Here is an 18,241-nt window from a genome sequence, read left to right on the forward strand (position 1 = left end):
GATTGTATCAACTGAGTATTTTCATGATTCCTCTCTTTCCAGGCTAACGTAGCAAAACAATTTCTTTGGGAAAATTTGTCAGAAATTCTTTACCTTCCTTTAAAACATCTATAGTAGCAATAATTAAAAAACAAAACAAAACAAAAAACCAAACAAAAAATAAAAATAAAAAGAAAGAAAGAAACAGAACAAACCAAAACCAAACCAAAAAAAAAAAACCACAACCGAAACAACATTTGGTTAAACCATGGACAGATGAAATAGCTGGTCTTGAACAGGACATGATCTTGATTCTTTAACCAGTGACCCACATCACTGTATGGAAATTCATTATTTGATACAGTGTATTACTATTATTCAGCCTATGGAAATTAAATTCAACAGGAAAGAGTATTTAAGAGCTGAAATTTTGAGAGAATAAAACATGGCATTTGGACATCTAAAAGGTTTACCAAATGGCTTCAAACAAAGGTTATTTACCTATAAATCCTACCTTTCCTTCTGTTTAAACAAGTTTCAAACTGACACAACATAATTAATGCCAATGAAAGTATTATCTATTGACTTACTACTATGAGTGAAGAATGATGCCCAGGATAAAAATTCAATATTTATACATATTTTTCATAGCTTTTGTTTTTGACATACATTTTATAAATGTGTCCCAAAGTTTTAACATACAGTCTCTTTTAGGACACTGATTTAATATAATGTTCTATTTTACAAAAGTTTCATTTTTAGTACTTTTGTGTTCAGATATTCATTCATCCCAGTTTTGTGGAATATGTGTAGGGGCAACACTTTTCAGTCCTTTCACCAAAATACTATCTAAAGTCTTAGCAACAAATCAATATAAAATACAGTCAAATATTATTAATAATATTCTCTTTTTACTGCCTCATTATAAAGTCAAACTAATTGCAAATAAAAATATATGCCTTAGAAATAAGTTTTTTTAAGGCTAAAAAAAGATTAGATATTTTCAATGGTAATGTTAGCATGAAAATCATATCTTTGAGAATCCAGCATACTAGAAACTTGAGAAACATTTATGTTTTCCACTTACACCATATGTACATTAAAAATAATAATATACCATACTGTATTTTGCACTGAATTGTTTTAAATTATATACATAATTTTTAATTTCTTCAGAATTTCATTGACGTCAAAATAGAACATGTTCTACGGAACAAACAAAAAAATTATCAGGTGCTGACTTATTCTAAAGGCAACTTTAAAGTAGAGTATTGAAAAAAATTTAGTCCACCCATATATTAAATAATCTTATAAAAATAAACATCACTGTATATATACTTAAATACATAATGAAATATTTTATATATATTGGTAGGCAGACTTAGTTTTAAGTCAGGACAAGTCCCAGTAATTTTAAACTTAGTTCAAGGTATTTGGTAGTTTTAAGGTAATCTTTTTAGTTTTCTTATCACAAAAAGAAAGAAAGAAACAATTCTTAGTTTTGATTAATATTTCAGTTCTAGATACAAAATATATGAACTAATTTCTAAATAGAAGAATTTTCCAGATTTTTGCAAATCATTTTTGGGGGGTGTGGGGTTTTGTTTGTTTTTGGGTTTGTTTTGGTTTTGGTTGTTTTGTCTTATTTCTTTTTTTTTTTTTATTAACACATCAAAAATGCAGCACTGCACAGCTTTCATTATTATGGTTTTGTGCTGCATACTGTAGAAAACATTTACTTGCCTCCACTGTTTTAAGATATACTAACAGGTTCTGTGGGAGATTTCGATAAGCAGTGTGCATAGTTCTGATCAAGTCAGGCATAAGTGCTTATGTAAATTTAAGTGAAAAACCTAAAAACATAAGAAAGCACAAAAAAATACACTCTCATAACCACACATATGATTAGAGAAGTAAATAGAATATTTAATGCCAGGGCAGTATTGTTGCACCTGTAATATCATAATTACACATGCAGCATATAAAAATCCAGATTACTGTTATACAACTGGGATCATTCTAAAGGATGGGTGTAGTAAAATAAAGCAGTGGCTTAATTCAGCCACAAAATTAAAAAGGAATGCTTCTCTATGCAACAAGAAGTATTTTCTCAACAAGAAACTGGCACTTTAATCACTTGACCCACAGAAGTTCATTAGATTCACCACTAACAGCTTTAGTTACTCAGCAAAATTATCTGTCTAATCAGAGGAAAGATAAAGAATAATCTTCTCCTTACTCATCCACTCCCTCCATGTCCAGGCATGTTTTTGTATTTAGCACTACAAACAACATAAAAATTATGATACATTTTGAAAAAAAAAACATAAACTTTAATGTGCTGGATTTACTCATGATTTTCTGCTTCAGAAATAAATAAATATACCCTTTGCTAAATATCTGACTTAGAAACGGACTATTGTTTCTTTCATGGGGAACTCTCTTAAACGGTATTTGTTTAGAGATATACCAATAATACCCTTTCAAATACAACCCCTGCCATGGTGAGTATTTCACATATTTAAATATAGGACATCTTTTAAAAATATATATGTATTAAATAATTAGATAGTATGCCTCTATATTATATTAGGACAAAAACATTACATTCCAGTGAAAATTCAGTTTGAACAAAACTTAAATGCATCTGTACTCATTTTACTTAAAACGTAAACAATCCTGCTTTCCTTGAAAGGAAGAGCAACATTTGTATTATTTTGAGATATTCAACTGTAACATTCTTGTATTTGTGACAGCTAATTTAAATTTTTATTTAAAAATTTAGATAAATATTTTTATAAGCAAAACATATTTAGGATTTTTTTTTTTTATTTAGGAGTATTATTTTTGCAAACAATTTGTAAATCTCTATCTCTTTTATTTACTAATTCTTTCCCTTGTTTATACATTGGGATATCAACTCATTATGGCAAACATTGGTTGTGTTGTATAATAATGCAGTGTCTAACAAATGAGATAGATCACAGTGATCTAGGTGCCACTAGAAAATAAATACTGCAAATAATTTTATTTCTTTTTCTCTTGAAGCCTACAGTCCGTATGGTCACTAAGTTAAAAGGTATAAAATCCATACGGTCACTAAGTTAAAAGGTATATAATGAAACAAAAAATTCAGAAATTGAAAAATCAAATATTTTCTATTTGGTTTTGTTACCTGCATGACCACCATTAAAAAAAAAAAAAAAAAAAAAAAGAAAAAAGTACTTAACTCCTTGTCTGTCAGGGAAATTGGACAGTGCACTTATTTTCTTTTTACAGATAACAGGTTCAGAAACTGATTTGGATGCAGAAATGAGAAACCTAACTGCTACCCAAAATAAGTGCTCTGAGCTATCCAATAAAGGTATCTTTCACTATGCAGGAAGATTAGGTTTCCAGGTTAGTGTGTATGCTCCTGGCTATATCCAAATTTTTGCTGCAAAAAGGAGAGTATCTAAAGCAATTATGAATGTATGCTTACATATGCATAAGAATAAGCACATCTGTAATTTATTTTGTTCAAGTGCTGTAAGAAGAAAAAAAAAGGAAGAAACAACCTTTATTTCATGTCAAATAGATTTTATAAAAATTAAGGACTGCAATTATGACATTTGTTTACTCACAAAGCAAATTAATTACTTCCACAGGCATCACTCTCATCCTATTTGCATCAGCATAAGTTCAAAATCAGGCTAAAAAAGTATAATACTTCTTACCCCAAGTCATCCAATTGTAACAAATAATAATAATAATAGAAACAAAGTAATTTCTCTGTGCAAATTTTCAGTGAAACATGACTGTGTCTTTAAAAGCCTTGACAAAAGTCAGAGAAACTTGGGGTGTAAGAAGGGCTCAAACCAGAGAGCAGTTTGCTGCCCTCAGTTTCCAATGAAATCTGTAGAGATTTGATGCAATTCTGCCCTTTAGAGGAAGAGGACTGGTACTTAAGGGATCTCAACCATTGTGTGCAGACACAACTCAAACTGCTTTTAACTTTCGCCACATGAGTAGCTCATATGAATCCTAGACTCCTAAATCCTGTATCAGTTAATTCCCAAAACCTTTTCCATTTATTGACAATCCACTTGCAGAATCCCATGCTGCATTCATATATTGCGTCAGAATTGCCCAAAGTCCTCTGATTTACCAAAGTGAGAGCCCTGGCTCAGTTAAGTGAGCAGAATAGCATCTAGTGTGGAATGCCAGATGTTGGGTGATTATGCTCTGCCACTTCTCATCCTCCCCAGTGCTGCACAGAGATAATCTGCACTGAGCAGCTATGAATGCATATGAATACATGCTAAATATTTTCATGGGAAGAAGAACCATGACCAAGTCTGCACTACTTCCCACTTCCTCTGTCTTCCCAATTCTTATTCCCGCTCCTCTCATGTAAAGACTTCCAACTACCCATAGTAAAGCTCCCACCTTTCACTTTTCTACTGCTTTGTTTCTTTGCCCTCCTTCTCTCTGACAATATGTGGTCTGGTTATATTATCACTTCTCACAGTCTCTGGAAATGGGGGGATGGCAATCACAAACTCACACCATACATGACAGCCAGCTAATACAAAGTCTACGCTGATAAATGTAGTGGAAGGATGAAATGCAGGCTAGATAGCAAGAATTAGCACTTGATATGGCTGCTACACCAAATAGAGAAGCTGTGTGTTAAAAAAGTTGAAAAAAATGGTTTTAGGTTTCAAGTTTCACATGCTGGCATGACACATGCCTGCACTAAATTACACCAGAAGAGAAATATTACTGATTGTACAAAATAGCATCAAAACTGGGAAAAAACAAACCCAACAATTCTACGGTGGAAATATTTAAATGTATCAGCCTCTGTTTATTCCACCTCACAAAAGTGTTTCTAAGAAATTGCACAGAGATTAATGAACCAAGGATCTTTTTTATCTATTCTTCAGGTTTCTTTTTCCCTCTTATTTTCAACAGTGTGATTATAAATCATTCCATGAATTTTCTGTAACAGTTGTTCTTTTTCCTTCTATTAAATCTTTCAACTACTTGTCTAATGTCAGTTTATATTTTCTCAACAGAAAAACATTTTACAGAAAAGATTCCATCTAATCTAACAAATTCATCCAATTTGTCACAATTCTACATTTTAGCCTCTAAAGCAAATAACTGCATTTCCTTAAAACTGTAAATTGCTACATTCTATTTCATACCTTTTTCTATTTTTTTGTCTTCTTACACATCAATTGTTTTAAACTCTAAAATTCCCTCTGGCCTCTGAATTCGATGTCTGAAAATTTCATGGAATTTCTCTCAATATTTTCAGTATCTCTGGATTGGATTCCATATTGGATTCCTATATATGCTGAAACATGAATTTACTTTTTCAAAAGTGAACTGAACAAATTCTTGACTGCTCAGTTCCAGATCATACATTTTGGCTTCAGAGAAAATTTTTAGAAGGAACACGTTTTGGAGACATTTTTCTAATAGTCCACTTGATACTTATTTACAAAATACACATATATACATAAAAAGCAAAGCAGTTCTTTGTAAATTTAGCTAGATCATCATGTAAATAAACATAGACCATAAATTGCCATCTTCCCTGACTATGTTTAAATTCTGTAAATGTCATTCGCATTCAGTTTCTATCTTTCCATAAAAGAACATCTAGAACTAAAATACTGCGTGAACAAGTGTAATGGATTACAGGAAGAGATTAGCTGCTACTTTGTTCCTCAATATAATGCACTTTTCCTACTCATGTTTGTGTTAATAAGATTTACTTCTCATCACAAGCAGTACATATATTTGTAGTATTCCCTTCATAAACGTTGCCTGCAATTTCAAGATGAATATAATTTTCCTACTTCCCTATGTTGCCTCTTTGTGGTATTTCTGACTTCATAATTACAGTTGCTTTCAAGACAATTCAAGGTTAACTTAATCCATTCAAAAAATATTGCAACTTTGTGTTTTGTCTCCAATCACACTAGATTATTACAAATATAATAAATTGACAGAGCAAAATCTAAAATGTTTGGTTTTATCTGCTGGTACACTGCAGGAGGAATTTGGTCTGATACTGATGCTAAAAAGTGTTTATTTTTCTGCAGTTCCTAGACCTCCTCTCTCAGCTGAGGTTGCATTTATCATTTCATTTCAGTCTCAAAAACTATCATGCAATAGAAACTTAACTTCAACTTAAATACTAGGGAACAATTTACATCTGAAATCACAAGGCTTAGAAAGTTGGAACTAAGGAGGAGAAATATTTACTAAAGATAAGACTGTGTAAGGATGTTTTGCACAAATTGCTCTTTTGGCTTAAATCAATACTATTTTTCAATTAGCATTTGATATTAAACCTTGACTCTTTGAGGCACTTAAAAAAGTCACTCCCACTTCTTTTAGTAACTGCCTAATTACAATTCTGCCCACTTTAAAGTATGAACATTAAGATTTTTCTTTCATGCTTTTAACTAAAGATGTAATTTGGAATGCAAATTTCTCACAGCAAGGAGCTTGCAAATCATGTTTAAAGAAACAAGAAAAATATTCTCTGGTGCCTGCTTTAGTTACCCTTCTGTCACTAGTGTGTGTAGGCTCTAACTCATAAATAGAAAGGCTTCTTTTCTCAAAAACAGAATATGTGCACAGCCAAGTTGTGTACACAGAAATAACTGCTAAAACAATGTTAGTAATACAGGTGGCTGATTTTATAAGATTATCTAGTGCTGAAGAAAGAATTATAAAATTTTACACTCACATACGCACACATAAAATTCTGAGTTGTTTCGTAAGTATCCCTCAAGAAAACATGATTCAAAACCATGGGAATGGAATAAACCAACTCCTCCATGAATTTTCTATGATACATAGTTTTAATAACAGAGAAGAAACTTAACTTTTTTAATTTTTTTCTCAGTAGCATAAAAACAAAATTCCATATTTAATGCATTAATGTTTCATGAGCTTCAAATTACATTTGCAAAGAAGTGTAATGTATTTTGAGAAGCTTCATTTATACTTTTCACTCTTTCATAATTAAAAAATGAAAAAATGAGCTGGTTACATACTAAATTACACAAGAGAAAAAATGAATAGATTTTCACTCAGTTGCAGAGAATGCAGTATACATAGAAAATTAGACATCCATATTGGCTCTGCCGTTGTTCAGATGAAACATTTTTAAAGGGACAGAAAGCATGAATACTAACAGCTCTGTCCAGTATTGCTTAAAACCTTCAGTGATGGTAGAATGTTAACTCTATTCTCTATTTAAAATCACCATAGTTTCCCCTCCCCCCATCTAAAATTTCCCTTTTTTTTCTTCTTTCTTATATAATTTGTTGCATGGTATTCTATGAACACCTGCCAACACTCCACAGAGTCAAGGATGGGTTTCAAAAATGCATGAATATTTACAGAACTATTAAGTATAGCAATTTGGGATACTTCTAACTGAAAGAAACCATATAATGTAATTTCATTACTGGAATTTCTGAAAAAAACCTACTTCTCAATACAATATAATTGACCTAAAATGTAGATAATGTACATTATTTTAAAACCAAATACGCTTCACTGATGGTATCACTAAAACTCCCACTGTTTTACATTAGATGGGACCTAACTTATGAACTCATAAAACCCACTCCAGTTTCAAAAGTTAATTATCTTCTTGACAGACAGAGAGGCAAAGTGGGTGCATCCCTTTTCTTTGTCCTTTCCCAGTCACAGATCTGTAGATGTTACTTTGGCTCCTGATAGCTATTACCTCCTTGTCCAAAGAAGCACTGCACTGGATGCTTTCCTGACAAAGCTTCAGAAGGTAAATACATAGATGAATAGGACATTTCTGCACTCCTCAAGAGAATCCTTAAAAGACTGACTGCATGTACGAGCTTTACAGGTACTCCACAGTAGCAGATAATAAACTTGCTCTCAATGCCATGCTGTATTTTAACTAGAAAACTTGCACTTGAGGAGAAGTAATCATTGGAAGAAATCCTATGGCTAACACATACAAGAAATTTTCTAAGATGTTAATAACAAATCTTGGACAGACAATAAGCAGGAACCTAGGAATCAATTTTTCATTGACTTCCAGGAGACTTGTTATTTATTTATTTATTTATTTATTTATTTATTTAGTGGTTATGGACCTGCAAGTCTAAGAGAAAATGAAGAGTATTTTTTAAATAACCCTTTGACTGGAATACCGGTTTTCAAGATGCACTGTCAACATTACAAAGCATCATAGCTATCAAAAGTGCACAGTTTTCAGTATAAACTTGGATAAATATGGCTAGTATACATGATTATGTTCTTCTAAAAGAATCAGTGCAAAAAATTACATGCATTAGGTATATCATTTAATTAAATTCAGAGGGAAGAATAGCCAATAGAAATGTGCTAAGGGACTTGCTATTTCCCTGTCATTACACTTTTCATTGAAATTGATTAACACTTGAAACCTTGAAAAAACGAAACCCTGCATATTAGAAATACATTGAGATTTTTATGTTTTGACATTGCTGGCCAGATCACATTATTTTAACAGCGTGTTAAACTTTTTCTAAATTAATTTAGGATTTAAATCCAAATATGAAATAATGTTTCAGCATTACTGGTAAAAATACTGAAAATCAGTCTCTAGAAACCATGTTTAATCTATCTATCTATAGGACTGACAGGACAAAAGAAGGCTAAGAGTTTTATTTTGTTTTCAGAGGATCTTTGCCACAGTTAATTTCTACAAGATATGTAGCACAGTAATTCAGGAATCATTTGGCAATTCAGAACAAAATTTAAGTTATCAACTATATATCATCATGTGTGGGAAACCTCTCTTTTAAAATAGGTGGAATTAAGGTAAATCAGCAGGACCATTTCAATTCTATGGCATGGAAAATAAGGATTTATTAGGATAAATCAAATTAAATTAAAAAGAGATATTTCTTTCTTGCTCAATGCTCTTTGAGATCCTTTTGTGGGAGGCCAAAAGAGAGAGTTTGATCATCAGCAGGAGTAACTTTATGGTTACTCATATCAACAGGTTTGCAATTCCCAAAGGAAGTGGGTAAAGTGCTCAGAAAATATGACAGTCGTTAGTCCCTTTCTTAAAATATACTATTTCAGTATTTTCATGCTTACAAATAGTCCTCAATTTTGCTATCACAGTTATAATATTCTGATCTTTTGAAAATTGAAGTTTTAAGTGACAATCTCTGGGATTGAAAAAAATGGTAGATATTGAAAGGAGGTAAAAGAAAGTGCAACTAGCTGAATGTGTTTTGTCTAAATGAATGCCTTTGAGTTTTCATGACCATAAAATAAAATAATGATACTAAACCCTAACATCCCCCCCCCCCACATTATTTGTAATTAAAATTCTGGGGTAATTATTCTGCTCTCCATAAAAAGACAGGGGAGACACACATGAATTAAAACCCTTGTGGTAACCCTATTAATATCTCAGGTCCATGAAAATAAAAGCATATTTATTCTTGTTTTCCCCTACAGACAGTTTTGTATAGCTTTGTGGTGTTTTCCACTATAAAAAAATTAAAAAGGAAAAATGGCATAAAGCTAATGACCACATTTTCCCTAAAAACTATATAAATACAATTTTTCTTATAAGCTTTTTTCTGAAAATATCCATTTTGCTTTAGATATAAACACATAAGATGGAAGAACCAAATAGCTTTTAAAAGGAGGAATATTTTAAACATGTTATCTAACTAAACACAACAATTTAAAAAAAACCAAAAAACACCACTAAACAAAACAACAAAAGACCTTCTTACCACTCCCACAGACATGCAATTTAATAGAAAAACTTACAGAAAGGTGAATAAGTGAAGCAAATCCAAACCTATCTGAATATATATCACTACTGTAGACACTTTTATATGCACACACAGTACTGTACTATAAATATATACTGCTAAATAAGAGTGCCTATTGCTTGGTTTACTTTTAAGTAGAAGCAGTCCTCTTGCACTGAGTATCTAGTGCAGAGCTTCAGCTCAGGTAGAGTACAAAAGCTACTTATTCAGCAGTGCCTCTTTAAATCATATTTTTGCAATTCAGCTGATTTTAAAAACAATAAGAAAAAACAAACTCAAATGAGTCCATATGAAAGATATGGACGTATTTTTACTCTATACAGACACAATGAGTGGAGATCTCACTTCCTCCCAGGTCCATCATGTCTTCCAACTGCAATCATGTCAAAAGTAAGTGTGATGCACAGACCAAATGAAAGATGTCCTCATTTCAAAATCTAGGAATAAAACCTACAGTCTGTTACAAAATTATTTCAAGGGACTTGCCAACCTCTCTTGGAAAGTAGATTTCTGCTCTTAACAATATTAGGTAATCTAAATAATATAACTTTGTCTGAGAAGTATCTTCCATATCCAGTCTATATTTAGTTACACATAAAAAGGTAAGAAAAGACTGAACAGGGCATTTTTAATGGTGCATCTTGGCATAGCCTGGCAACAGTTTTGCCCATGCACTTTTACTCAAAGATCACAAAATTAGGATAAAATGAAAGATAAAACTTACACTATCATCAACCAATATGCATAAAATAAACATGGTGGAATAAAGATGACAGAGAGGGAAATCTGACTTCTGCAAAATGCACCTGGTCCATCTAGACGAACAAACAAGATTAACAGCACCAAGGATTATGGTTACTTTGAACGCCTGGCTTTGCAATAGACAACCAGCAGCAGAAGCTTGATCATTTCTGTAGTAAGTAATTCTTAACTAATAAAATAGAATCCTGCGTAGCAAAAACTATTCAATGAAATTCTGAGACACTCATAGATGTCATTTGAAAATTGTTTTCAAATGCGAAAGGGAGGGCAGTTAAAGAAAAAACATTTATATGACCATGTCTCTCTAGGTCATGAAAAATAATAATTATTAGAAATTTTGATTACAAAAAGGAGATAGTTTCCTTAGTGTGGTTTCCCTAATGGTTGGATGGATAGGCAGCCACATACAAGTACTGTTGTCAGTTCTGGGCCCCTCACTTTAAGCAACAGCATGTCCAGAGAAGGGTAAAGAAGCTGGTGAGGTGTCTGCAGAGTGAGTCCTATGTGGAGCAGCTGAGGGAGCCCAGAGAAATGGAGGCCCAGGGGAGACCTTATTGCTCTCTACAACTCCCTGAAAGAGGGCTGCAGTGAGGTGGGAGGTCAGCCTCCTCTCCCAGGCAGCTGGTGACAGGACAAGAGGAAATGGCCTCAAGCTATGCCAGGGGAAGTTCAGGCTGGACATGAGAAGGAATTTCTTCACAGAAAGGGTAATTAAATGTTGGAATGTGGAGTCACCATCCCTGGAGGTGTTCAATGACTAGAGGTGGGACTTAGTGTCAAGGTCTGATTGACAAGGCGGTGTTACATCATCGGTTGGACTTGATGATGTCAGAAGTATCTTCCAAGCTAATTGATTTTGAGATTCTGTGATGTCTCCAAACTTCATAACCAATGCTACAGGACTCCATAGACTCTCTAATGTTAATAGAGTCTTCTGTCAATTCAATACAAAATTTTCTTCTCAGAGCCTGACGTTCTGTCTCTAAGAAGGATCAGAGAACAGCATAAGGCAAAATCAATGTGTAGGTCTCGGGAAATATATCATTAACTGCAAATAAGTTATTTAGTAACAACAAGTAGTTGGCTGGCTTAGAATTTAACATACACCCCAGCAGATTCATATCTTTAGTTTAGAAGTATTCTTGGTTAACTTCTTGGTTAACTCTTGTAAACTTGCAGTATATGTGTTTAACCAAGATAGCCACAGGGAGACCAGAAGTAACTACTGCCATGACAAAAAGAAAATACTGGAGTAAGTGGAGACAAGACAGAAGTTAACAATTATTTGAGTAAGCAGAAGCAAAAAGTCTGATAGGTACTAGCTGAAGTCAGTTATCAAAGTCAACTTAGCTTGTAAAAAATCCCTATAATTGCAAGAGACAGGTGAAGGAACAATTGCATCCTCCTTGTTAAATGTGAAGATCCTGGATTTAGATCATACACACATAACTCAGTAGGAAAACCATATATATTTATTGTTAAACCACGTATTTGCAAATCATATTGTTTCCATACATCTGTACTCTGGGTTATATTTCTCATACAATGGGAGACAAATTTCATTAAGGCAAAGTATCTGTAGACAGCACTAGGCATTGGCAATACTTGAATATAGATAACTTGCACCTACTAATAATTTTGTGTAGCTAATAAGCTCACAAAAATGTTCATGTGGGAAAAAAAATTATTCTTCATGCAAACTAAGGCTGTGGGGCACAAATATGGCTGTATTTACACATTTACATTTCATGTTTTTATACCTATATTATCAATGTGTAGTACTGTGTGCATTAACGTGGAAAAATACCTTATACAGAGTAAAGTTGAAGGCAGCATCTGAGTAAATTTGATTTTAATATCTCTTTTTAAAGACACAATGAAAAATAATTTGCATCTAACTCTTGCCCTGATTTCAACTCTTATGCATACTATATACACACTCTTTCTTCAACAGCTGAGAATTTATTTTTATTTTAGACAAAAGGTACTGAGACATATGAAAAGAAAAAAATGAAAAAATGAAAGAGCTGTCTCAAAAATGAGACAGAGGTAAGGAAATCAATAGATTTACTAATCTTTTTTGATGTCACAATTCATTTGTCCCTTTTCTCTATTTAACAAGTATTCACTGTGATCCTTGTTACGGTAAAAACTCTTTTTAGATAGAGTTCAATAAATTCATTATAAATTATTCTAATTTCACTTAAATTCATATTTCAAAACATAACTTTTTTGTCCTATCAAAGCTGCAGTCTCCTCTTTTTCTTATCCTGATTCACCTGTGTTCCTATTAATGTAAGGGAGGCATAACTTCCAGTTTACTTTGAAATTGGATGCAGTAAAGATAACCATCAGAGTACACACACACATTGTGTACAGCCAATCGGTCTTTTCTGTGACTGCTAATGTAATGTGTATCATTTATTATGCAATTACTTATGACATAATTAAAGCAGAAATCCCTATAAAACAGCCTCTTAATTGCTGGCATATAAGTGAAATACAACCAGTGAAATGTCTTTAATAAGCAACTGTTAAATCCTTCTGTTTCTAAAACAATGCAATAATACTGGTTATAGACTATATTTACAGTTGTTTTATTAAACATTTTAAATTTGTTTGTGTGAATAAATGTTCTGCAAGGAAGTGATTATTTTTTGACTTGATTGCTCTTTTTTTCTGCATCACTCAATTATACATGTGCACAGGTCTGCAGATCTTAAGGTATTACATTTTGGTTCAGTACTTTTTACTACAGAATGCCATTAATCATAGCCTAATCTAATTAATAAATTCAGTTTAATTCCATAACAGTAACACTTTAAAAGAGCCCACATGGAGACTGCATTTCAGTAACTCACGGATAGGGGGCAGCTGAGAAGCATTGAGCTAATGTACTATGCTACTTAGAAACATGAAAGAGGAATTTTCACTACAGTGGAAGTGTAGCCTTCCAGAAACTTTAAAGAAATAAAAATCTCAAACATATTTTTCTAACCCCATCCTAATCACAGGTATTAATTTCACTTGAATCAGTAATTTATCATGTAGAAATGTATTATTGTTTGATAATGTAAGGGGAGGGAAAACAGTCCAGCAAGACTTGGATCTCTATGGCTGCATTCCATTCACTGAGGTGCCATTTGAGAAGCAGGGGAAAACAGAAGATGAAACAGTCAGCAGACCCTCTGTACCCCCAGACTGATACTCTTCAAGGCTGCAAAGATTCAAATGTAAATCACTGACAGGTAACAGACCAGTGAACCCTTAGACTTAGAGTCTAGATACGACAATAGTCGCATTGACTCACTATTTGTAAACTATGCTTCTCAATATCTGCTATTACTTGCAGGAGATCTAATTTGCCTTCAGAGGAAAAAACAACTAACTAACCAACCAACCAACTAACCCAACCCAAACAACCAGAACCAAAATCAACAACTATGAAAAAATCTACAAGAATAAAACTAGGGGATAATACTACTGAAAAAGATGCAGTTACACATTGTTTTGATAGAGACTATCTGAAATCTGGGCTGCAATGCTTTAGGCAAAGGTCTCAATAGATGCAGTTAACTTCTGGAAAAAGAAAAACCTCCTACCTTTTATTCTCTATAGTGCAACATGTCAATCTGCTTCTATGATTTGTATACAAAGAATACTTATTTTTCACTCAAATCAGGCAGAGACCTACAATAATTGGTGGGTTTCTCTCACATCTATCTATGACTTCTCACCATCTGATGAATTCTCAAAGCATGCAGAAGGCAGACAATGCATATAGCATTGTGCCTACAGCAAAGTGTGGCGCTGCACTATACCTGCAAACGGCTTGTGACAATGAAAATATTTCAGATAGCACAAAAACCCCACTTAACTAACAAGCAGGGTCTTCTAGGGCCAGGCCTAATCATGCCTCACTCAACAGCTGACAGAAAAACATGGTATTGCCTTTTCTACGTTACAGTCTGCTGTATGGGATCTGTCCTGGTGCGAAAGTCAGCTTTACAGTCTCAATGTTCCCTTTCCACTTTCTCATACAACCCTTGATCATATAAATTCTGAATTCCCTAAAAGCCACTAAATTAAATTCCAAATAATTGAAAACTTGGAGTCAAACCTTTATGTGACTGATTACACAGCAGAGAAACAATAAAGTCATCCAGATTTGCATTCTGGAAATTGCTCTGCTCTTCTGTTTTCTTGGGGTTGTTCAAACAGCTAAGAAGGCACTAGGTGATTCTTTGCCTGTATACCTGAGAATATGGTTGGATTTTTCACCCAATAGCAGTTTAGATGAAACAGTACATTTACAATACCAAATCTGAATATTAAGAACTCAAAGTCACAGTTAACATTGGCTGGATCACAGCATAACATGTTGACAACTTTCACTCTAGCTTAGTTAGGGTGGAACGTGAACATGTACATATCTGGAATTTTATAACATACTATTTGTTTTAATTTTGTACTGATAAAGGAATTATACTTAAAATGGAACAAAGAAGTTGAAGAAATTAAACACCCTTTGGCAAAGGACATTTGAAAACCCTTATCCTATTTTGGCAAAAAGAAAAATGTGTATTCTCCAAATTTTGTACGTTTAATGATCCTTTTACCTAAGCAGATAGGACCTTTTCTTAGTATGGGCACAGGGAAAAATGCCAAAAGCTATATATCATGCCTACAAATATCTTTAATTGAAAGAACATCTTAAATACAGTGAGGGACTTCTTGAACCCTTAACTCAAATACGACAAGATTATGATAACCCTACAAGTCTAAACAGAATGAATTCAATAAAAAAAAAAAATTATCTTTTTACATATTCACTACAATATATTTTAAAGTGAATAAATCACATGAAAGTCATAAGTGTACTTTAAACAGCAATGAACTTAGCATCTAAACTGAAGTGACAATGATATAAAAATAAATTATTTGACTAAAAAGCAGCCTTCATAAAGTCACACTAAAGTAAGATTTTTATGCTTTCTAAATCATCTAAGTCTTCATAAACACACAGTTTCTCTTTTTTTTTTTTTTTTAAGCTTTACTTTTATATGTGGGGCTTTTGTTTTCTTTTGCTTTGTTTTTGCCTCCTGATTTTTATCTATGTGGGGAAAAAAATCTAACAACCAGGAAGAGTTTAAAAGATGAGGAGATATTGATTTAAGACATTCATTCATTTTAATAGAAGAGAATAGTAATTCTGCCCATTACACTGAGAACATATATCTTTTTGAAGGGGGGGATGAAGTCAGAAACTAAGTGATTCTAACTATTATCAAGCATAAAATCCAAAGAAGATACATGAACATGGAATCACATTTTTACTTTCAAGACTGCAACTGGCAGGCCATTTATGGCATCCTATGAATGACCTGCCAGTAGCATTCAGAGACTCAGCAGTGAGAATCTACATCTTTGCCCATTTCTCAGGAAAGCTCCTGACATTTGTCCTACATTTAAGACAGTAAACAGTGCCCTCATAATTGTTGTGCAGTGGGAGAGAAAAAAGGAAATGAGTACAGAATATGAACCCAAATTATACTACATATACATACTTGTCCCAAGGGGAAATACTGAAACAGACAAGAAGAAGAACAAAATCCCCAAACTGTTTTGCTTATAAGGTTTTTTAAATTGTTATTTAAACAACTTTATATAATTTAAGTATATATTTTAAGGAAACAGTGCAAACAAGCATTGAGCTAACATACTGCAAACTTCTGCAAAAAATGGTTAAAGGACAAAAGAAATATATTATAAGTAATGTATTAACACGAGGACCAGAAGAAAGTCTACACTTAGTCCATGAAGGGTAGGTTAATTCTGCTTAGAGTTTAGACAAGAAATGAAGGATTCCAGCTGAAAAGAAGCAGGAAAGGTTACATCTGAACCACTGGAACCACTACTGGAATCCTCTCACATGAATAGGAGAATAATTCTTCCTAGCCTTTTGGAGATATACTGTCTCAAAAATCATTTATTATGTGCAATCCACAGTGTGCCATAGGGAACTTGTAATCAGAAAAGGAACTCAGTCTTACTAAACTAAAACTATCTGGTTCACTAAATACTTTATTCATGGTCCATATAAAACACTGTTTATTAGATAAAGCCTCTTTCAAACAGAATATTAAGTTTGTATTGTAGAACACCGACAGCATCATCTGGATGTAAATAAAATGGTCATATTTATCAGTGACAAATCAGATAGGTTGACAAAAGGTCAAATTGTTATCTCAGAGAATTACCATAGCAAATATCCTTAGTAATCAAATTAAAGTTATACCACATTTCTAATTCTATAGCAAATTTGTAAGAATGCTAAATAATTTCATACTGATTTTGATTTTTAATACACAGTACTGAGATTTGGAAAGATCAAGTGATCCATCCAGCATTAGTCAATACGTGAAAGACCTCAAAAGAGAACAGATTTTCTCAACACTACTGTAACAATTGACATTAAAATCAGGGAAACAAAAATAGATTAATATTACAGAAAAAATATCCAAGACACAATATCTTAAATAAGCCTCATATCAAATTTCAAAGGCAAATTGAGATAATATCTCACTGGCCTACAATGGCTATTGACTATCCTGGAATCATCATTAAAGCTCAGTATTCGTGCATTAAGATTAAACTACTGATCAAAAAAATGTAACACTTTAAGCTGGTTATTATACACATTTTAAAAATCCATGTCCTAATGATAACAGAAGACTGAAATAAAGCTTTCTTTCCTATGTCTTCCTCCACCTCTCACAAGAAGTTATATATCAAATATGAGTTTGTCAACCCTTTAAAAGCTGTCAATATGCTTTACAGATTGCCTTTATTTTTAGATTCTACCTTTCTGTGAGGAATGAAAAGATGATACTTCTGCCAGCAATTTTACAAACAGGGATAGGGTGGTTCTTTAAAGTCAGAGAAGGAGATGGGGTGCATCAATCATTACAATTTAGAGACATCAATTAATCTCCCAGTCTCTAGTTATATGTGTAGTATTGTATCACATTGCAAGCTATAGACTTGGCACAAAAAAAGAAAGATAATATAAGCCAAAAGTACAAATTCCAAATACCAAGATTTTAATAGCCATATGCTTGTGCTGTACCTGCTGAGTACAGGCAGTACCAAGAACACTGGCTCAGTCCCATCATGTGAAAAGGTTGAAAAGTATTATTTATTACAGATATAGCAGCAACAAGGTGAGATAGATATGCTCAAACAAAAAAAGCAAGTCTGAGGACTGAATGAACAAAATCTACACCTTTCTGTACTCCACAAAATTTATATTACATTGTACTAGATGATAAAATAAGAGTTTCAGGTGAAATAACAAAGCAGCAAAACAGAAGGTATAATTGTAAAAAATACAAATGCCATGGGAGAAAAATAGAGCTTTTAAAAAAGTAAAAATAAAAGGTTTATACAGTAAGCTACTGACTCAAAGTCAGTATGATAAATCCTATTTTATTGCTAAGCTTAAGCCTATCTAAATTGTAAGACAAGAGAAAAGGACTCCTACCCATCACTTTCCTGACTCACTAGTAAATGTGAATGTGTGTTTTGGCCTTTTATTCTCTTAAGCCAGTAGCAAAGGTCAGCATTGGCACCAATTTAATGGAAAAAGGCAGGAAAATGGAGAA

General features: G+C 33.0%; 1 protein-coding gene across 5 annotated transcripts in view; it reads right to left on the reverse strand.

Moving 5' to 3' along the window:
• Window positions 1–18,241, reverse strand: part of NOVA1 (NOVA alternative splicing regulator 1) — a 158,077-nt gene that overhangs the window by 20,567 nt on the left and 119,269 nt on the right. The window contains exon 5 of one of the 5 annotated variants that reach the window (XM_058836620.1): window positions 13,419–13,794. The exons of the other annotated variants lie outside the window; for them this stretch is intronic. Coding sequence (XP_058692603.1) covers window positions 13,789–13,794 — 6 coding nt within the window. The 3' untranslated portion in view covers window positions 13,419–13,788. Of the gene's footprint in view, window positions 1–13,418; window positions 13,795–18,241 lie in introns of those variants that run through there. 5 annotated transcript variants of the gene reach the window in all.

This window comes from Poecile atricapillus, chromosome 1 (genome assembly GCF_030490865.1).
Source record: "Poecile atricapillus isolate bPoeAtr1 chromosome 1, bPoeAtr1.hap1, whole genome shotgun sequence".
In the NCBI taxonomy this organism is placed as follows: Eukaryota; Metazoa; Chordata; class Aves; order Passeriformes; family Paridae; genus Poecile; species Poecile atricapillus.